At 38.4% G+C, this 22,583-nt stretch overlaps 1 protein-coding gene across 1 annotated transcript in view; it reads left to right on the plus strand.

Moving 5' to 3' along the window:
• Positions 1–22,583, plus strand: part of LOC130853266 (cytochrome P450 7B1) — a 167,371-nt gene that overhangs the window by 136,210 nt on the left and 8,578 nt on the right. Inside the window, exons 2-4 of the mRNA XM_057734904.1 lie at positions 2,503–2,639; positions 11,457–12,044; positions 12,503–12,709. Of these exons, the coding sequence (XP_057590887.1) occupies positions 2,503–2,639; positions 11,457–12,044; positions 12,503–12,709 (932 nt within the window). The remainder of the gene's footprint in view (positions 1–2,502; positions 2,640–11,456; positions 12,045–12,502; positions 12,710–22,583) is intronic.

The raw sequence follows: 22,583 nt of genomic DNA on the forward strand, positions 1-22,583 counted from the left end.
TCTGTGTTGGTCCACTCTTTTAAATTTTATGTGCTCCTTTTTCACCAAAGGAAAATGTCTTACATGCCTTTTATATTTTATAGCTGTTATATATTTATATTCTTTTCCACTATTTGCTTCCAGATGAGTTTGGACTGTACTTGACACTTTATGTTAACTTTAAGATGTGTCCTACAACTTGCAAGTGGTGATGCAGTGGTCTATGCATAGGACGTGGGTTTAATCATTGAGAAGCTTTGAAAGCTTTAATTTGTATAATTTACAGGATATGTCCTTGTCTGTCTCTTAAATAGTAAAGAGGATATTTAAGGAAGTGTATATTGTTTGAGTGGGAAAAAGAGGGATATGGACCATAGATTTTGGGGTTTTTTTTTTTAATTACCTACCATTGCTTAAGGACCTGTTCCTCTTAAACTGTGGAACTGGAGCGTCCCCAGTAAGCATTAAGCATCCTATCCCTTCACTCAGCAGTGAGCAGTCACTATTTCATCTTCAGCGTCACAGAGCATGAGAGAGACATATAGCGGTTTATGCACTGTGCCAGGTGTCAGCAGGCCTTTCTGGATCATCGTGGTAATGTCTTTCCTCCCTAAATAATTTTTACAAATACACGAACGAAGACAGATTTCTGTTATGTCTTTGATGGGTCATAAGTTGAACCAGCATTCTATTTTTTTCCTGAAAATATGCATAGTTGTGACATGGTGTTTAGTAGTTGGAGGCTTCTTTCTGCCAAGACGAGCACAGCTGTAAGAAATGATGACCCTCTCATCTTTGTAACAATAAAATGGCTTCCTAATGTGTTTTCCTAACTTTGAATGTTAAGTTCAGATTCCCTTAGATTTCTGAGCTCCATCCTTTACCCCCTTGGAAACCCGATGAGGAATACAACTTTGGACCAGATGACAGAGCGCAGAGGATGAGATTAGTTGCATTAAATTATGATATGACCAAAAGCCTTTCAAAATCTTTGTCACAGTGCAACATTCAAACAACATTAGACAAAACAGAGCACAAGTAGGCCAAGGAAGAGAGTTAATACCTTGAGAAGAAATTCTGTGAACTAGATCACTTGCAAATTTTGGAAGAGTCACTGGTGAAGAGCCTACATGCCATCCATGGCTGGGGATGTACTCTCCAATCATATGTGCAGTCTTTTCTCGTTTATTAATCTTTGGACCTAAAATTAACTGTTACAGCATTTTCTTGGTACACTTTTATATTTCTCCAAAAAAAAGCAAGTCTTCATTGCTTAAGTTGCATTCAAGAAAATCATGTGGAGTGGGGTGAAGAATAAGATACACATTTCTATGTAGTGTTTCCTGCCTTCCTATTCTCAGTTTATATATTTTAACAACAGCATGTATTTTGTAAATTAGAGATAAACTGTCCTCTAAAAACAGAAAGCAAAGTTTTGATGCTGATTTCCTTTATTTCTATTACCCCTTGGATTTATTTTGTTTTAGTTTATTTTTCCCCTGAAAAATGTTATAATTTTTTTTTAAGTTTAATTCTACCATGTTGGGTTGTGGGAAAATAAAAACTTCTGATAGGGTTAATCTAGCTACATAAAATTCCATGCTGAGTGTGATCATAGTCTCAATCTTTGATTAGATCTGAGCTTGTAATATCTTGTGATTAATCAAAATAGGTTGTACTGCATGTAGTATAAGTCATCTTCACAGATGGGATAGAGAATCATCAGAGTTCTGTTGAATATTTGTTTTAATCCCTTCCAGGATAAAATGGCTTTGGATCTTTTTTTTTTTTAACTTTAAATCAGATTGAGTTCACCAAATAAATGACTAGGAAGAAATTTTGAAGTCCAGTTTTGCTAGGATTATAGGTCAAAAAAGAAGAAACTTGGTTTTTAATTCATGGTATTTCAATGTTTCTTTGAACATACTTCATATCTTTAAAAAAGTTATCTTGTAAAATGTAACAAATATTCCTATTTATTTGTAATTTGAGTAAAAATCTTCATAAAAGAATATAACAAAACACCCTTCATGGAACTAATGTTGAGGTTTTTATTGTTCTCAACAGCATAAAAGATTTTTCAAGATTAATAATTGCCCCTCTTCTAATTGTGTAATTCCAGTCTAATTGACATCTGATAACAAAGAGCTTTACTGTGGCAACTAAACTACCTGACATCTAACCCCCAGAGCACAGCAAGAGCGCTCAAACACAAAATGTTTACTGATTTTGTCTGTCATTTCAGCCAACCATTTGGGCCTCACAAGACACAATTTCTCACAAAAGTTGCTCACCAAAAACTGTAAATTGAACTGTCTGCCCCAGAGCCACACACATGGCTCAGTAAATACACGTCTATGATTATACAGGAATCATTGAATAGAAGAACTGAAAAAAAAACTGTGCAATTCATCTAATCGACTTCTAGACTGGATTAATAACCCACAGATATTAAAATAAGAATGATTTGATTTTTTTCTTTTATTTTCTCTCTCTCTCTCTCTCTTTTTTTTTTTTCTGTAGGAGACCTGGTGAGCCTCCACTGATAAAAGGCTGGCTTCCTTACTTTGGAGTAGCCCTGAAATTACAGAAAGATCCTGTACGTTTCATGACTAGTCTTCAAAAGCAATATGGTGATGTTTTCACTCTTTTGCTTGGGGGTAAGTGGCACTTCTATAAGTTCCTTGCTTGTATCATCATTTCTCACTTGTTCTTTAATGTTGTTATATTTTTCTCTAGGCAAAATATGGAATATTTGTATGTTATTGTTTTATTTGTAGACATACAAAAGAAAACTGTGTTTTTGAGTATAGTCATCCTCACATTAAAAAACAAATTATGGAATTCTCTTGAGGGTACCTAGGGAACCCCACTGTCCTGCTATCTATTACCAGTTGTTTGGTTTGTTTTAGGTTGCCTTTAAGAATTGTTTTTTGAAAAGCTAGAATGCATTAATGGACTTGATTTTGTAGAGCAGTTTTGGGTTTACAGACAATGGCTCAGACAGTACAGACAGTTCCCACACAGCTCCGCTTTCCCCTGATCATAATTCCCCCTGTTATGAACATCTTGTATTAGTGTGGCACAGAACAGCTTGTATTAGTGTGGCATATTTGTTGCAACTGAAAAGCCAATGTCGGTACATCATTAAAAGGCTGTGGTTTACACTAGGGTCCACTCTTTGTGTTGTCCAGTTCCTTGGGTTTTGACAAATGCATCATGTCATGGATCTACCATTGTGGTATCACACACAATAGTTTCATTGGCCTAAAAAATCCCCCATGTTCCACATATTCATTCCTCTTCCCCTCCCCTGAGTACCCAACAACCACTGATCCAGAATGTATTTTTCATTTTAAAATATTTGTTATGGTTCTGATTTTAATAAAATGTTTGCAAAACAAGAAAAGAGAAAAAAACACACAGCAGGATCACTACATATCCCAACATCACTGGGCTGAGATGAGAGGCTAGAATGTTCTCAGCTCCTCTTCCTTTCAGGTACATGCGCTCCAGCTTTAGCAGCTATCGCTGGCTATGCAAATTTAATGCCTTGAAACAACAGCTGGTCTTGCCCCAGTCGTTTGTGTGGCTAAGTCATCTGGCTGATTGACTGGGGATAAATGGCCCAAGACGGCCTCATTACATGCCTGGCCAGGCCTCCTTGTCCACATGACGTTTCATCCTCAAGAAGACGTCCTTACGTGGCACTAGTATTTCGAGAGGGTGAGAGGAAAGGCTGCCAGGCCTCTTGAGGCCTGGGCTCAGATGTTATAGAACCTGGCTTCCACCACATTCTGTTAGTATGAGCAAGTCACAGGCCAACCTAGATTCAAAGTTCGGAAAAGGGATTTTCACTTCTTCCTGGGCAGAGTGGCAGAGTCACATTGCAAAGGAGCACATGTAGAAAGACAAAGTTTATTGTAGCCACATTTGCACACAGTCTTCCACATCGGCTTATTACCTGGGCTAGACATTCCTTTTCTTCACTTTCAGCTGTCCAGGCATGTCCCAGAGGCTGATGTCTACACACTAGATTATCTACACTCCTCTGCCCTCTGACTCCTGGTTGGGTGTACAGGAGGCAAGGCAGGAAGGCTGCGTTCCAGCTCTCTGTCTCTCGCTGGGCTCTGGTAACACAGTTCACTTTCCTTCGCAAGAAAATTGACATCAAGAATGATCTCACTCAGATCCCCACATACCTATCAAATGTACTCGTGTTTCACAGTTATCCTCACCACCTCTGCTCCAGCTTCAAAGATGTTGAAGACAATCCTTTTACCTGTCCGCATGACCCTTACTTCCTGCCTCCTCTGGGCTGGCATTTCATTATTTCTCCCCCTCACATACGTATCGTCATTATTTTCTCTCTGGTGTCCTTACCCTAAGCTTCTAACCATGCTTAAGCTTTCCTGTATTCTCTGTCTAGTTACTTTTCACTTCTTTTTTTTCTCTTTTGCATCTAGATTTTTAAGAGTGTTTTACCTACATTTGCTGCCCCTGATTGCTTAGCTCCCAGGGACCTCCTAGCTGTAACCAGCCCTCTACCTTGCTGAGGTCATTAATGGGCCATCACCTGCCTAGACCTCTCTACTTGGTTGACAGCACTGATCCCCATTCCTTCTCAAAACACTCTATTCCTTCATTCTCTGGACACTGTACCTCCTGGGTCTTCCACCAATGCCGAGTATTCCTTACCTGAGTCATGTTTACACATGCCTCTTTCTTTGCTCAATTCCCTTTATCTTTCTCTAACCAGCCTTGGGATTTTATGTTCTATTCCTAAAGAATTTAGATAATTTCTTCTTACTGTAATTACTTTGCCGAGTATCCGAAGCAACCTTTTGTACACAGAGTGACTTCATGTTGGTGCTACCATTTCTGTGTCATTGGGAGGGGAAAAAAAACCATCCAACTGGATGAAATGGTCAGCATGGTCACTTTCTCACATGAATAGTATTTGTTTCCTCACATCTTACTCTTTTGCCTGGCAACTGGCAAATCTCTTCCAACTGTAATTGTATACACTCTGATTTCAGAAGAATTGAAATGGAAAAAAAAAATCATGCGTCTTAGAAATAGAGACATTGTAGCATATAGCGTGATCCTCATGGGGCTCCCCAAGGTCTAGGCTCCACCTGCCTCTCCAGCCCTCTCTCTTGCTTCTATAATGCACCATTAATGCACCAAGTTGTTGGAATTTCCTTCTCACACACCATGCCCTTTTGTGCCTCTGTTGTCCCTTGTGGTTCTTTCTGCCAGAATGCTGTTCTCTTTTTGAGTCATCCTTGAAAGATGACTGACATGGATTCATCTTTTGAGGCCATCTTCACGTATCACTTCCTCCCAAAAGCCTTCGCTGACCATTTCCCTCCCTATGGTATGTTTGATGCCTCTTTCCAGGTTCCAGTTACTCCTAGTATCACGTCTGTCATGGCATTTAATAAATTGTGAGTGTATGGCTAATTCACTTGTCAGTTTCCTGTCATTATTTTCTAACTCCTCTATTGCCAACATTTAGTTAGGACCTCAGCACTGACTGATTCACAATAAGTATTTGATGAGGAAACCCCCAATACCTTAGAGCTGATGAAATACTTACTATAATACAAATAAAGCCCATAGCTGGTGCTTCTATTCTAAGTGAGCTTTTGGCTTCATAGTACAAAACTATATTCTTCACTTTAAAAAAAGTCACTCTTGCCTTAAAAAATTAAACCTTATGTTCTAAAGAATAGATACCATAAATTATTGACATTTTCAGTTTTTCTTTCTAATACATTCTTCAAAAATAACCTAATATGATTAATCAGAAACTTGAGGCAGATTTGAGTAATTTTATTCACTTTTCAAAAAACAACCAGTTTCTGCTGTCACTTGATAGCGTCATCTTAGATTACTAAGAAGCTTACTGAATTTCTAATGTCTAAATAATTTGACCATGGTTACGTTTTTAAACTCAACAGTAGACAACCATAGTTGAATACGTACAGCTACTTCCCTTTGGCCTCTTCCTAGAGTTTGAAAAACTTCCTGTCAAGAAATCCTTTTAATGTATGTGGTTCTAATGATCAGTTTGCAAAATAGCTCATTTGGAAAATGTGAAACGAGGAACAGTGTCTCCCACCTTTGTCCCATGATGTGATTTCAGTGAGTGTATGTTCTTGCATGATGAGCAAATGATTGTCACCCCCAAAAGTCTCAAGGGACATGGGTGTCATCTTAATAAAGAAATTTAAAGGTACATCTTTTCATGAGAAACCACGTAAATTCGTGACCTGTCGCAGAAAATAGTTCTCTAATTGGTTTTGTGTGGTAGTGCAGCGGAATCATTTTCCCTAGATGTCACCCCAGCGAAGCACCACTGTACATCATTGTCAACAGCTAGTGAAATCTCCCTAATAAGAGGGGGAATATAATGTGGCCATCCTCATAAAATAAAAAGTTGGTTCATAGTCCACTCTTCCAATGAATATTTTCAGCTTGAGATTTAGAAGAAAAAAAAAATCTACTGAAGAGACAGCTAAACATGGAGATCAAAAGGTTATAGTTATGGAAAATTTCTCGAAAATTCCAATTTATCTCATATTTGTTGCCTGGGCATTTCTATTCTAAATAGTCAGATAGTTGTTCTGAATTCCCTTGGATGTGTTTCTGTACGGCACCAAATACCTGAAATGAAAACATCAAAATTCAGATTATAATGATCCAGATGTCAAACTTCTTGTGTATGAGACATCAGAGTGAATTACCTATTTTTTTCTTAACATTTAGTGACATACTTGGCATTGCCTTCCTAAAAGAAGTAATTTTGAAGGAAGTGAAAGGCTGTTGATCCAAGTAAAGATCGTTTGCAGGTTATTTACGAATGTTGGGGTTAATATCTTAAGGCCCAGCCAGCTCCTAAAAAAGGAAGACAGTGAAATTATTGGTAAAGAATACATGAAAAATTTTGACCCCATTTCAAATTTGCTGCTCAAAAGAATGATTTTATTTATTTTATATTTTTATTTTTAATTAACTAATTAATTTATTGACTGTGTTGGGTCTTTGTTGCTGCCCTCATCTTTCTCTAGTTGTGGCGAGTGGGGGCTACTCTTCAATGTGGTATGCAGGCTCCTCATTGTGGTGGCTTCTCTTGTTGCGGAGCACAGGCTCTAGGTGCTCAGGCTTCAGTAGTTGCAGCACACCAGCTCAATAGTTGTGGTGCACAGGCTTAGTTGCTCCTCGGCATGTGGGATCTTCCTGGGTCAGGGATCAAACCCGTGTCCCCTGCACTGGCAGGCAGATTCTTAACCACTGCACCACCTAGGAAGTCCCAAGGATGATTTCATATATACAGATATATTTTTTTTGCAAAAGTGAGCTTTATTTTGACATTGATATTTTAGACAAAGTAAACTCTGAAATTCTTTAAATCGATACATCACATCAACTGCCGAGAGCTTTCCTCTCTCTCCTGAAAACACGGCAAAGGATATTGTTTCTATCTTGTGATCTTTGTGAACTAGGCAACTTGCCTGTTCACACTTGGCATTCATTTACATAAAACCACACTAGAACAAAAGTTAATTTTGCTCTAGGAATCCATGGCCTTTAGAATAAATTTTCAAATTTCCTTTGTTAAGAAATTTAAATTCATTTTATGAATGTATATGTGTTTTCCTAACTGTCTGATTAAAGATTACAAAGAAACTCTGGTTTTGCATCTCACATTAGCAGATGGTGGACAGATGGTTTAAATTAATATTAATTTTGGAAAACTTAGCTTAAATTGTTTATACTGAAGATTAAAAGTTGGAAAGCCAGCTAGCATCTCCAGTGTTATTAGTACTTCCAAACTCACTAAAAAAGTAAAATCCAGAAAATCAAAATGTCTTACTCAGCAATCCACATACTCAGATAAGAGAGTCAGTAAAGTGTAATGCCTTGATATTGAAGAAAATCAAAATAACAATGAGAAAAAGAAAATATAGATCCTGGAATGTAAGGAGACTTGAAAAGAGTGAGAATTTTAACTACAAACAAATTGCTTTAAACAAATCAGTAATGTTTTTTAAAAGAACCTATATGCAATAACTGCTTATTAAAAGAAAATTATTATAATAATTGGTTGCTAACCAGACAGTTTTTCTCATGTAGCTTTTACTGTTTTTATTTGAAATTAACCTCATAGTTTCTTCCCATATCCTCACCCCCAAGGTGAAATAGAGAAAGAGAGAGAGAGGGAATATATGTGTATTTTTTTCTTATAAATTTATTTATTTTTTAATTTTTTTATTGGCTGTGTTAGGTCTTCTTTGCTGCATACGGGCTTTGTCTAGTTGTGGTGACTGGGGTCTACTTTTTGTTGTGGTGCACGGGCTACTCATCTCCATGGCTTCTCTTGTTGCGGAGCATAGGCTCTAGGTGCATGGGCTTCAGTAGTTGCGGCACACGGACTCAATAGTTGTGGCACACAGGATTAGTTGCTCCGCAGCACGTGGAATCTTCTTGGAGCAGAGATTGAACACGTGTCCCCTGCATTGGCAGGTGGATTCCTAACCACTGTGCCACCTAGGAAGTCCGGGAATATATGTGTATTTTTTATGAATTCTAGATAAAAACTCGAAAGTGCATGAAGCCTCCACTTCAGTAGGCCAATGGCCAGTGGCCTCTGCCACCACACCTGAATACAGTTTTGTCTTTCCACTTAGATTTTGATGAATATAGAAAATTGGTAAGAAAAAAATTCAAAATATTCTCTAAAAATTTTGTTTTACAGACTGAGCCTTTTATACATTCTCTGAATTTTAGTGACTACTTTAAAGTAACTCTGTAAAGATATTTAGCAAAATTCTTTCATTTAGTGAAAGGAGAAAAGTATGAATCACCACCTGTGAAAATACACAGCCTTGCCTAAAATTGTCTTTTGCAAAATAAGAGAATGGACTCTTTTTTTCAATTATTTGTCAGGCAGATGCTGACAATGTTATTTAATTAAGCTGCTCTGGTAAAGCAGGTGTCATAAAATATGCCCAAATCCAGTTGAGTCCATTTTGTTCTTTCCCACTGGGGGCGCGGGGGTGGGGATGGTGGCGGATATCCAGCTTACTTTGTAGATACAGCTTCGGGATCTGACCAGAATGAGTAGTCACTCCTGGTTTTACCCTCATTCCTAGATTGCCCCACCTTATTAAATAAATTAAGGGGAAATAGAATGAATACAATTCAAGTCATATGATTTAATTTTAGAAAAAAATTATATTCATGTACACTAAAAATTTAGATTTTAAAATTGTAAAACAAAAAAAAACATTTATCCTGTTTCTAGGGTTAGATTGAAAATTATTTGAAACTTTATCCTAAATCTTATACCAAATTGAATTTAATTTTTGTGATGCTGTTTGAGTTACCATACATAACAAGCATGAAATTCATCTAAGAAAGCTTCACACACACACACACACACACACACACACACAGAGGAATGATGAGGGGAAGAGCTAAGTGTAGATGATTAGACAAACTTTCATGTCAAATTATTTATTGTTTTCTAGAAGGCAGTAAATAAGCAGTATGGTTTGTAGGATCATCTAAATTTCATGTGTGTTCTTGGAAAGGAAAGACTTATAATGCTAATATTGAATGCTGTCTGCATATTACTTCTAATTAGCAGAAGTCTTAAGCAGCCCTCAAGTGAGAAGGGATCCACATAGTGTAAGGAAAAGAACAGTGCCTGGGGACTGTCTTCTTGTCTAGACTCTGCCACTAAAAATGGCAGCATGATCTTGGCCCTTAATTTCTCCTGACTTTCTTTAGCTGATAAATGCTGGGGGGTGAGGGGTACAGCTAGGAATCTCCAAGATCCCTGCCAGTTTTGAGAGACAGACCACAGTATGACTCTGTTCCTCAATGTGCCGCCTTATAAAAATCACTTGAGAGACTTGTAGGTCCCATCTTCAAGCCTTCTCAATCAGAATCAGGCAAGAATCTGTATTTTTAACCAGCACCCTAAGTCTGGACTGATACATGAAAAGGCCAAATGTCACCTCCTCAAAGAACCCTTGTTATAATTCCAGGCAGACTGAAGCAGATGCCACCTCCTGCTGCCGTTACGTTGTGTTCCCACCTCTGTTCTATTGTTGTTCATAACAATACAGTGGTTCCTTTACATCTTTATCTCAAGAGAAAAGAGATCCAGCCAAGCATCTGGATGTCAATAAATGTTGAATGAATGCATGCGTGAATGGGTGAAAGCGTGAATGGATGGGTTCTAGTTTTGGAATCCTCTTTCGGTCACAAATCAGTATGAGAATTTGGACGTGTTACTGAATCCCCCTGAGCTACTATTTTCTCATCTATAAAACTAAAACATTGGTATATGCGATTTGTTGTTAGTGTTGAATTAGACGTTCGTTGGTGAGTACCTGCTTTGTACCACATCTTTGTTTATTTGAGTTAAAATTATTGTATCCAATCAAAGCTAAGATAATACCAAGTAGAAAAAACTCTTTGTGAAGTGTAAATAGTCAGTAGAGGAGTAGCATCTTACCAATTTAAGTCATTTGTTTTCTGATTGTATTATTGGGGAAAAATATAAGAAGTGTTAACTAATGAATTTTGAGACTGTTTAAAAGATTATTTTAGTGGGGGGGGGTTGGGGTGGGATGAACTGGGAGATTGGGATTGCCATATATACATTACTAATAAGAAAAAAAAATCAAATTGTACAGTTTGTTTTTTTTAATTTCCTTTTTTTTTTAATTTTTAAATTTTATTTATTTATTTGGCTGCATTGGGTCTTCATTGCTGTGCGCGGGCTTTCTCTAGTTGTGGTGAGCAGGGGCTACTCTTCCTTGCAGTGTATGGGCTTCTCATTGTGGTGGCTTCTCTTGTTGCGGAGCACGGGCTCTAGGCACTCGGGCTTCAGTAGTTGTGGCATACTGGCTCGGTAGTTGTGGCTCTCAGGCTCTAGAGCGCAGGCTCAGTAGTTGTGGTTCACGGGCTTAGTTGCTCCACAGCACCTGGGATCCTCCAGGACCAGGGATCGAACCCATGTCTCCTGCATTGGCAGGCAGATTCTTAACCACTGCGCCACCAGGGAAGTCCCAAATTGTACACATTAAATATATGCGGTTTATTGTATGTCAAGTATATCTCAGTAGAAGTTCTAAAAAAATTAAAACCGAAAAAAAGATAATTTAAGTAACTTGGTAGTTCTCTAAAATAAAAATTTGAAGAATAAACTATCTTGCTGAAAGTCATTAAGAATTTCAAGATTTTTAACATCAAGCTTCTAGTGTTTTCCCACCATCTTCTATTTTAAAAGGAAACATATAGTGGAATTTTGGATCAAATAGATTTTTATTGTACTTTGCATCTTTTGAGATGTGTTATTAAGGTCTTTCTAATTTTGATTAAGATGTTTTCACATTTCAGGTATTTTGTTTTGTTTTACTACCACATCAACTCATATTCACATTTATTTCTTTCAGGAAATTATATAACATTTATCCTGGACCCTTTCCAGTTCCAGTCACTGGTAAAAAATCAAAAATTAAGCTTTCGAATGTTTACTAGTAAACTATTAATGAGAGTATTTTCTATCAAAAAGTTGATGACAGATCATGACCTGAATGACGAGATTCACACTACGTATCAACTTTTACAAGGGAAGCATTTGGACACACTGATGGAAAATGCAATGCAGAGGATAAAACAAGTGTTTGAATCCCAACTCTTAAAAACCACAAGTTGGGACACGGAATATTTGTTGACATTCTGCAGCTCAGTAATATTTGAGGTGACATTTACAACCATGCATGGAAATGTTCCTGCTGACGATAGGAAAACATTTATGACTGAGTTCAGAGACCTTTTTTTAAAATTTGATGACAAATTCACACAGTTAGCATCAGGCATACCCACTGAGCTTCTAGGAGATATCAAGTCTATTCGAATGAAACTTATAAAACGATTGACAGCAGAAAACTTAGCTAAGTTACAACGATGGTCAGAAGTTGTTCAAATGAGGCAAGATGTCCTGGAGAAATACTACACGCCCAAGGACATTGAAATAGGAGGTAAGAAACTTCTGAATGATGACTTGTCTAAAATAAAATAATTTACAATAGACCTTTGAAATAAAAAGACAAAATGGCGACCTTGAGAATTTTTATGCTCTTTCTAATTGGCTAATGAGAAAATGTTTTACTCTGAAACAACCCTTTGTGATAATTGATTTTTTTTTTTACTGAGATGGTAACGCAAGATACTTAACGGTGATAATGAGAAAGAGTATAACTAAGCTGCATTTACTCCTCTTATCTCATCCCCCTTCTCCCCTCCCCCACCACACACACATTACATTTTAAACTATTCTCATTAAGCAGAAAATTAGACTTCAGAAGCCTATTGGTCCTCATTAGCATGCACTGATCCTTGGCTGGGTCTGTGTCCTAACATCTTTTAATTAGCACACTGCAAATCTAATCAGTGTAATAAACGCTATTAATCTTCCTTTTCACTTATTTTCTCCCAGCACATCATTTAGGCTTGTTCTGGGCCTCTGTGGCAAACACTACTCCGACTCTGTTCTGGACGATGTATTACCTTCTACGGCACCCAGAAGTTATGGCAGTGCTGCGTGACGAAATTGACCATTTGCTGCAGTCAACAGGTCAAAAGAAAGGGCCTGGAATTTCCATCTACCTCACCAGAGAACAATTGGACAGCCTGCTCTACCTTGGTAATTTATTTTTATCTGTTATGAAGAAAAGAAGGTACCTCTCCGCAAACTCAGTTTATCACTCAAAGCTGTTTACCAAGAGGTGGAGGACACAGCTGCCTAATTGACATAATAACAGCCATTTACATCAATTATAAATTATGTAGTTTATAGCTGTAGATACTCTGGTTGCATGTAAACATTAAGGCCTAGGTAATTAACTATGTAAGGTATGCAAAAGGCTAAATCAAAGCTTTGCAATTATTTGAAAAAAAAAAGTTTATGCCTATTAAGTCATTTGACTCTGAGCATCTGTTGGTGTGTTAATGCTTTCCAAACACTGCTGTACTATCTTAACAAGAAAGGTATTTGGGATTGAAAAAGAAAGTATTTCAGACAGACAACTTGTGTGCAAAACATATTTATTCTTCCCTAAAATGGTGTCTATATTTTCAGGTGGAGATTAAGATGTATTATACAGCTTGCACTGTATGATTCTCAAAAATGTAGTAAGAGTGATTTCCACTGGAAGTTCATGATTTAAACACACTTGGGGAAGAAAAAAAAAGGGAGGGAGTCGGGGAGGGAAAAGAAAAAGTCACAACTACACATTACTTCATGTGAAATGTCAATATTTTATAAAATAGTCACTGATTCATGAGATACTCATGTTCACTATTTCAAATATGTTAGAGGTCAGAAGTGACTAAGTTACTTTGCTATTTCTATATAGGCCTGTGTGCCAGTAACAATGAGGTTTCTTTACATTTATTTTTTATGTTTATTATTTCTTTTTATTTATTGGCTGCATTTTGTTGTTGCACACGGGCTTTCTGTAGTTGCAGAGAGCAGGGACTACTCTTCATTAAGGTGCGTGGGCTTCTTATTGCGGGGGCCTCTCTTGTTGCGGAGCACGGGCTGTAGGCGAGTAGGCTTCAGTAGTTATGGCGCACGGGCTTAGTTGCTCCACAGCATTTAGGATCTTCCTGGACTAGGGCTCAAACCCATGTCCCCTGCATTAGATTCTTAACCACTGAGCCACCAGGAAAGCCCAGCAATGGGCTTTTGATAACAGTGGATTCTCCTTTTCCAGTTTGGATGACACCATTATCATTATGTGAGTGAATTTTAATTCCCAAAGTTAAACTTCAATCCAACAAGTTATTCTCTGTTTTTTCTGTCCTGACATTTCATCCTGTGGTTTCCTTTACTATGCACTCTTCCAGGTCCCTTTGGACGAATGTAGGAGTAAGCCTTTATATATCTGTTGGTTCACTTCTTTGACAATGTAGGCAAGTATTTTAGCCCATTTTGGCCTCAAATTTTTCCCTTTTAGATATGTTCCAGGTTCTTTAGGGACGTTCTGGGAGCAAAGACCCTATACGTTTTGAGCAGTGTTGACCACCAGTTGACATTAAGAAGAATGGCCCAAGTTTTCTAGAGATTGTTCCCACTGTTTAGGATAAGAGCCATTAGAGGCAGTAGCAGGAAGCTTGCCTTGCAGTGACAATTGGTTAGCTTATTCAGTCATGCTGTTTTTAGGACACATTACCAAAGTAATTTTATTTATTTTTTTTATTGGCGTATAATAGCTTTACAATGTTGTGTTAGTTTCTGCTGTAGAACGAAGTGCATCATCAGAGTAATTTTGTATTTGCTTGGAGAAGGAAAATAATCCCAGCATTATTAAAATACAAATATTATTCTATTTTTCTTTTCAGATTACTAGGGACCAAATGCACAAAATCTGCATAAAGTTCTGGGTAGTTGATTTCACATGGGTACACAGTATTTTCTGGGTAGAAGATTTATGGCTCCTGTGAAGATCAGGGTTGCATTTCCCATTTGTTCAAGTAATTTCAATTGCATTTTATGAATCAGATGATGTATACAGGGAAGTAAGGCAAATAAACTTTAAGGAATATGTGTTTGTATTCAGAACACAGTTATAAACTCTTAAAAATTTAGTTGAAATTCATCAACTCTCTTTTCACTCTCAACTTCTCACTATTGAAAGAAAAGATCATTTTAAAATTGTGGTATTAAAGCAGACAAGTTTAAAATGATTCAAGCAGTAGAAATGGCAAGTCCTAGAGCTGTAACTAGGGTCCATTTAAGTCCATCACAAGAGAAGAGATTTTCATCCAGGAGCCCTCAGACATTTATAGCTCACTTATCATCAACAAGTAACCACCACCAATTCCAAGTGCTTGGAGATCCACCTGAGTACAGGCAGCACCTTCAGTAATCTAGAAGGTAGACCCCGTTCTGCACAATCTCAGGTACCAACAGAGTCTAGTGTTGTTCATTACGAGAATTGAATCTTCTAGGAAATAGAGTCCATTTTTTTTCTTTCTCCAGATAGACGGTTTGATGCAGATTGAAGCAAATTTTTATATGAATCAGTCCCACAACAGATAACCTCTGCATCTAGTCATAGCTCTGTCTTGAGTATTTCTATCAAACGGGTGTGAACTGTATGCAGAAAGGCAAGATGTACAGAATTAAATATTTACCGCACACTGCATGGGATGAGTATTTGTGCATCTCATCTCCTTAAAGAAAGAGTTCTGTGTATTCTAAGTACAATTTCTTTAAAGAAGATCTCTTGAATTTTTATTATTATAAGAGAAAAAGATCCCAAGGATGAAAGGAATGCTGCATTTTTTTTTAAACCTGGAAGGAGAATTTTGAGATTAGTAGAGCAAACAAAGGGAAAGGAATTTTTTACAGAGATTTTGTATGTCATTGCACATTGATGATAAAGAGAGATTGGAAAGGAAAGTTAGAATGCTGTAGAAACTGGTATCTTATTTCTGAACAAAAATGATTTCTCTCGTTTAGAGCGATCCTTGAAAACAGAGCCCTAGGGGGCATAGGCTCATTGTGATGTAACCATCGTGCATGTATTATTGACATACATGACTCAGTCCCATAGGCCTCCTATGTGTCAAATTTACTCTGATAGCAATATACACTTAACATCAGCAAAATGTAAAATGTGTAGCATCGAGTGGGCTTTTAAATATCAAGCCTGTTACACAATTCAAAGCAATCATCTGTTGCAAGAGGTTGCGATGGATTTATGCTTTTTTCCAGTGCTCTTGAGCATCTTTCTTTAAAACCATTCCACCCCTTTCTTTTAAATAAAGAAAAACACAACTATATTGTTTTATATTTATGGAACGTGTTATAAGGATTCTGCTTATCAGATCCTCACTAAAATTGAATATCAGTGTTTAGTAAAGGTCTCTACAATTAAATATAAATTTAGAATAAGATAGTATATACAGTGAGGCTCAGGTAACTGTTACTTGGGGCCTAAATTTCCATAGGAAAAGTTGCCGATAGAATGGAAGTTTGAGAAACTCTAAAGGAAAAGTAAGAATGTTTTCGTTTTCCCAGAAAGAAGAACCTGGGGTAGAGGTAGGATTTAGAACTACAGGTTTCCAATACAGGGAAAAGAAAAGGAGAAAAGATGATTCAAAGAGAATATAAGAAAAAAAGATAATGCAAGAAGAGAAAGTTCTCAAAATTGAAGGTTTGATAAATGGATGGCAAATAATCTCGAGTACTTCTTACTTCAAGATTTACCTGAAAAAAATGTATTTAAATAACTTGAAAAGTATGGGTTCAATAAATGTTATCTGTTGTTATCACCAAAATGAGTTTAACCTCAGAGCCATCCCTGTGATGTTTATGTTATTTTCTTCATGTTCAATTATTTATGAACCAAGCTGGTATTATTATTAGACATAGTCCATATGAAATATATGCATGACTTCAATATTTCAAAGCCATTTTAGGGACTTTTATTGTTTCATATGATCTTCACCAAGATACTAGGGGACTGGGGGAGCTATTATTTTGTCATTATTTTTACAGATGAGAAAATTCTCAGAGTGCTAAATAACTTGCCTAATAAGGTCATGGAGGTAAAGGAGAGAAGCAGGATTTTAACTTGGGTTTTCTGGCCACCCTCACGCTTTTCCCCTCAAACCTGTCTGATACCAGAATATTTGGAGTCCATTTTTCATTGTCCAAACTGAGAGGAGAGAGGGGTTCTTTGTATCTTGATTCATCAAAGCCAGCTGTGATATGCACATGGATGAGATCAGAAAATGTGGGCTAGATGGTATAAAGTCAACTGTATTAATTTCAGGATGAGACAGTATGAATGCCAATATTAATAATTCTTATTTTACTATGCATCAGGCTTTTATTAGCTTATTTAACCATGCTCAACTATTAGTTTATATTTATATATAATATATATATATAAGTAAGCTCAAGTGCAGCTTATCTAATCCTCAAGCGTTATTATCTTCATTTAATTGTTGCGTAACAAGGTGCAAAAAGATTAGTTAGCCAACCTAAATCATACAGCTAGGTAGGGGCAGACCCAGAAATTGATGCTGGGTGTACCTGACTTCAGTGCTAACCCATAAACATTGTCAACTCAGGGAAAAATGCCCTAGAAATGTACCGGAGACCTTGCCCAGTATATTTTACAAGGGTACATATCATGAATTCTCACATGCAGTTGGGTTTGAGGGTGAGGTTGGGGCTAGAGGTTCACATCAGAATTTTGTGGGGTTTTTTTTTCAAATAAAAGTAAACTTTTTATTTTAGAATAGTTTTAGATTTACAAAAAAAGTTACAAAGACAGTTCCCATATATCACCCCCGCCACACACACACACACACACACACACACACACAGTTTGCCTATTAACATCTTAGTGGGATGTATTTGTCATAACTGTGGGTGTTATTTTGAAAAAGCTCATTCAATATTATAAAATAATTGTCCATTTGAAAAATTAAAAGTGTCCAAAATTTAGACAGCAGTAATAAAGTTTAACAAAATCCTCTCTTCCAGTGGGGATATATAGGAGGTATAAACTCTACTTCATGTTAGAAATTTCTAACTGGAGGAGGGGAGAGAGGCATCTCCTACAAAGCATACACCAGAAATCAGGTAGTGAGATTTTTATATGTAGCATAAGGAAACATTGGTTAAAAAATGAAAAATACTGATTTGGATGTTTATCAGAGTTTCAGCTCAGCACAAAGCAAAGAGGGCTAGATAATATAATGAATGTTGGAAACAGGAGTTGAAAGGAAAATTTAATGAGAATTCAAATGATTGTACTCAGGTCTAAAAGTCAACTGCGTAAGAATAGGATGAGGAAATGTGTGACCCAGCAGAAGAGGGTGTAAAGCCGTGGTTCTCAACCTATGCTGCTCACTGGAGTCATCTTGGGAGATTTAGAAAGTACTCAAACCTGGTCCCACCCCAGAAGATCTGATTTCATTGGTCTGGGGTGCAGGCTGATGGCTTTACAAGCTCCTGAGGCAACCCTAATGTGCAACCAAGGTTCAGAACCACTGATTTAAAGGTTTTAGTTAATGCAGTGGTTCTGATGCTATTGGCTAGGATGGAGCACTTATTTTTTTAAACCACCTCGGTGATTGTAGTGAACAGTCAGAGCTGATCACCTATAGGATATCAGAAAGCTTAAAACAAGTCTGTGGAGATGTTACTTCAAAAGTCTGTTGCTGATCTGCTTCCAACAAAATATTAATAGAAGCATGGTATCTAGGGCAGAGAAAGGAGTTCCTCTCTACTTTTCCAACTGAAATAGCACACCCAGCTCTGCCACATTTTAAGAGGCACGCTGGCTAACTGATTAAAGACTAAAGATTGAAAAATGACATGATAGTTATCTTTAAATATTTTTAAAGGGCTGTTATGTGAAAGAGAGATTCAATTTTTTGTTTGCCTTTGTGTTTTCCAAAGGGTAGAAATTAAAGGGAGGAAAGTTCAGCTTAGCACAAAAAGTAACTTGCTACTAAAATGGACTTTCTGAATGTCATCGTTGGAGTTATCCAATCAGAAATTGAACAGCGTCTTCCCTGGGATCCTGGGGGGCGTTCCTTTTTATGTGTACCTTCCGACTTTGGAGTACCTAGATTGTAGTGTCTGTGAAGGCCAACTCCACGTTCTCCGCTCTTTTTTTCCACTGACAGCAGTGGCCCAGTGCCCCGAGCAGAGGACCTTAATAGTACATTTATTGACTATATGAACATTGAATTTACATTTCTATATTTTAGCAGGAAACCAAAATCTGTGTGTGCAGTGCAGAGTGAAACTAGGCATTCGTACCAATTCAGATTTATTTTTAACTTTACTTAAAATTGTATAAATTGTGTAAATTGTTGAGCCAAAAAGTAGTTATTTAGCCTCAAATTGTCTGATGACAACAGTTTTATTTACCTTCTCACCTGTCTTGAAGGTGGTTGTGTAAAAACTCCCATGCACCCTTCTAGAGCACACTATCCCCAGAGCCCCATTCCCCTTTCCTGTCCACCTTCTTTTGTAAGACCGTCCGTGTGTTCAGCCCCAGTCCATGCAGCCGGGTCTGGCTGTTCATTTCACTCCAGCCACCGCCGCTATCCACTGATCACTGTGGCTAATCAGATGGTGTGACCGTCTGCACCAGTCATTAAGATGACCCAAATTAACAGCCTGGCCATGTCACAGTACATTCATTCCACATATCCAGACATGGCCTAAGTGTGAGGCAGAAACTTGGATGTGCTTATTTGTGTTTGCATTGTAACATGCATTATTGATTGTCATAAGCGGCTGCAGCGCTTTAAATCTGCAAGTGAGAATCCTCTGTCAATTATTACAGCCAGAATTGAGCTATGAGGGCAGAAGAGAAAGTACGTGTTCCTTTCTCTACCAGCATTTCCTCTCCTTTGCCATATTCCTTCATAGCCTCATTGTAAAGCATCTTAGTTCAACGCAGTCCCCAGCTTTTTGCTTAGAAGGGATACTTAATCAGAATATTTTTACATCCTGCAAAGAGAAACAAATCTTTCCTAGCCAAATGAAGAAGACAGGGCAGGCTTTGAATTGTAAGTTCATTGTGGGAATTCTGGAATCCCGTATAGAACTATACTGACTATACTGAACTAGTCAGTATAGTTTAGTTCTTAATAAAACACAGGCAGCCTTATCTTAATCACAATTCCAAATGTTGGCACCTTGCAGTGCCTGGTGTAAATTACCCCCCAAATATTTGCATTCTTGATAGCCATTTTTCTACAATGCCTTTAGTAAGTCGAGGGTCCTATTACCTGCTAAATGTAAGTATAAATGAACAACCCATTATGCACAATAAGTTTTATAAAACATTTACAGATAGAGATCATGTTTAATTACAATGAACTTGCATATGAAAGCCAAGTGCACTAATGACCACAATGACCTTTTATTACCTGCAGTCCCTTGTTTTGGCTGGAATGATTGACAGCTTGCTGTTTGGCTACCATGTTGAATTTCAGCTGACAAGACTTTTCATTTTAACTCAATTTGCCCGCCTATCACAAGCTGGTGGCAGGCCAGACCCAAGTCACCCAGCTTTGCCTCAGCAGCTTGCTCTAGTTCTCATTAGTACGCATTTATTCAGTGGAAATTGGAAGACAAATGCTTGAAGGCATGTGAACTAAGTATAGCAAATTAGGTTTAAAGACTGAATATTTATAAGTGTATGGAAAGTTTTTTTTTTTTTTTTAATTCTAGAGCGAATTGAGAACTGAGTGCTAGCTTTGATATAAAAGAAAATGAAGATAGAAGGGGGAAGGAAGATTCTAAGAATAACAATACTATCAGGTTTTTCTTTCCATTTTGGAAATATGTAAAATCTCCCTGACAACACCTTATCAAACCAACCTGGCCTCCCTTTCGTGGAGTGCTTGCACAATGAAGTTTAGCACCTCGAGTGTGAGAAGGGGGGAAAAATGAGGGTCATGTTCATCTGTTGCTTGGGTATCCCTTGGTATGTTTTCAATTGCCTTGTTTGTTCGGCACTAGCACAGAAACAGATGTTGCTGTACCGTGCAGGATAATTTACTGTACCTCCTGGTGCAGCATGGAAGGCCTCCCAGGGCCCAGCTGGTCTGTCAGTGGCACTGGCTGGTGTCTGCTCAACTATGACAACTACAAGTAGAGGCTGCAGTTTTTTTAATTGTGCAGTTGTCATTCTTCTCAACGTATCTATAGCCCTGCCTGCGTCCTTCCCGGGGCTGGTGGCAAGGCTGTGGCTTTTGTGTCTGTACGTGGTAACGCAGAGCCACGGAAGATCCCCTCCTTTGTGGGTGATAACGCCACTCGTGACTTTTGTCCTCTGATGATTATCAAGCGTGATTGCTCAGACCCAGAGCCAACCTCGTCTCGCGTCCGTAACTGGTCCTGGAAGGTAAAACAGATTTGTCATTTACGATCTGACCGCTCAGCCACACGTTGTGCTCCATTATTGTGATTAACTTCTGCATAAGATATGCTTGCCCAGTTGTCATTTGTGATACTGCAGTGGGCGCAAGCTGCCACACTCCCCCCCGAGCGTGTCAGCCAATGGGATGTGACTGTGGTATTTGGACCATTCGATGCCTGCCCTGTCACAGTGGCCACCCCACAATTATGTTGCTTTTGTGTTGCTTCTTCCCACACCCCTCCTGGACCTGGTGGGTGCACAGCACTGCTGCATATGTCAGCTACCATTTCACACCACAAGCTAAAATGATGCTGTGCTACTGTTGATCCAATGGGAGTCAGCCGCAGTACCCGGGAAGCAGACCCTCGCTTTTCACCATAGAAATGTTGGTCGCTGGCGTGGTGCCAGCCGAAATCCGTCGTGTCAGGTGCCTCGTGGCTATCCGCAGGAGCGTCCACGTTCCGAAACCAGAGTTCTTTCCTGGCCTCATCACCAACAAACCGATTTGACTCTGCCTGATTATAATCACGAAGGCAGTCCAAAAGAATATGCACAGCCTCATTGTACGTCACATCGAATCACCACACCGGCCGCACAGAGCTGACCGCAGCCTCATTTCTTTAGACAAATGCACGCTTAGGGAAAGACCTCCTGGGAGAAGGTCCTCAAAGCTACGTGCTATCCCTATGCAAGCTGTGCATCGATTTCAATTTTGGGGAAATAGCATGTATTTTTATTTTTTGGCTGATGCAAGCCCTCCCTGACCTGCCCACCCCTGTAATCTGATAATTGGTTATTCTACATTTCAGAGCTTTGCTGAACACTAAGAAACTGGGCCGTGTGTGTGTGTGTGTGATTCTAAATTGCAAGCCATAAACACAACCATTTGTTACCATGTGAAGGAGGGAAAAAACGCTCAATTTGGAGCTCTTTTTTCACGTTGCTGATTAGAGAGAATCAAGCTTTTTATTCTAGGACCCATTCACGCTGGTGAAAACATAGTCAGTTTTGATTATGAAGGCAGGGATGCAGCCCTAGACAGGAGCTGTGTGCTGATGTGCGTGCCCTCAGAATGATGTATGCAAATTATGCACCGTATTCCCAAAGGAATTCCTCCTCAAACTGCCAGGATAAATGGCCGGAAATTAGCCATAAAATCTGTCGTGCTAGGAGCAAAAGGTGAAGGCCATTGGGAAAGCAAGGACATTCAGCTTCTGGAACCTTCCAGGTTATGTTGGTGGCTGTTATCTTCCCTGGATGCTGGGGGAAATATGGGTTTCTCCGGAATCCAATCAAAGTGTTTTCCCTTTGAAATTTTTCCAGCACATGCTGACTCACATTTTATTTACAGCGAGCATAAAAGAAATTAAGTGTTAAGCTGTCTCAGAAAGCACTACTACAATTACTTTACTATTAACTGCCTAAGTGGTTATTAAATGCCCAAGCCTGGCTTTGAAGGCAGCACTGTTCTGAAGGTTGGTGAAATAACCCACCACTGGTGTACTTTAACTGGGATACGGTTTTAATTTCCAGGGTGTATACCCCAACACAGCCTTCCCCTCTTGCAGATCATTCTTTCCTACAAAATTTCTAATTAATAACTTTTCTGCC

This window comes from Hippopotamus amphibius, chromosome 5, assembly GCF_030028045.1.
Source record: "Hippopotamus amphibius kiboko isolate mHipAmp2 chromosome 5, mHipAmp2.hap2, whole genome shotgun sequence".
NCBI classification, from domain to species: domain Eukaryota; kingdom Metazoa; phylum Chordata; class Mammalia; order Artiodactyla; family Hippopotamidae; genus Hippopotamus; species Hippopotamus amphibius.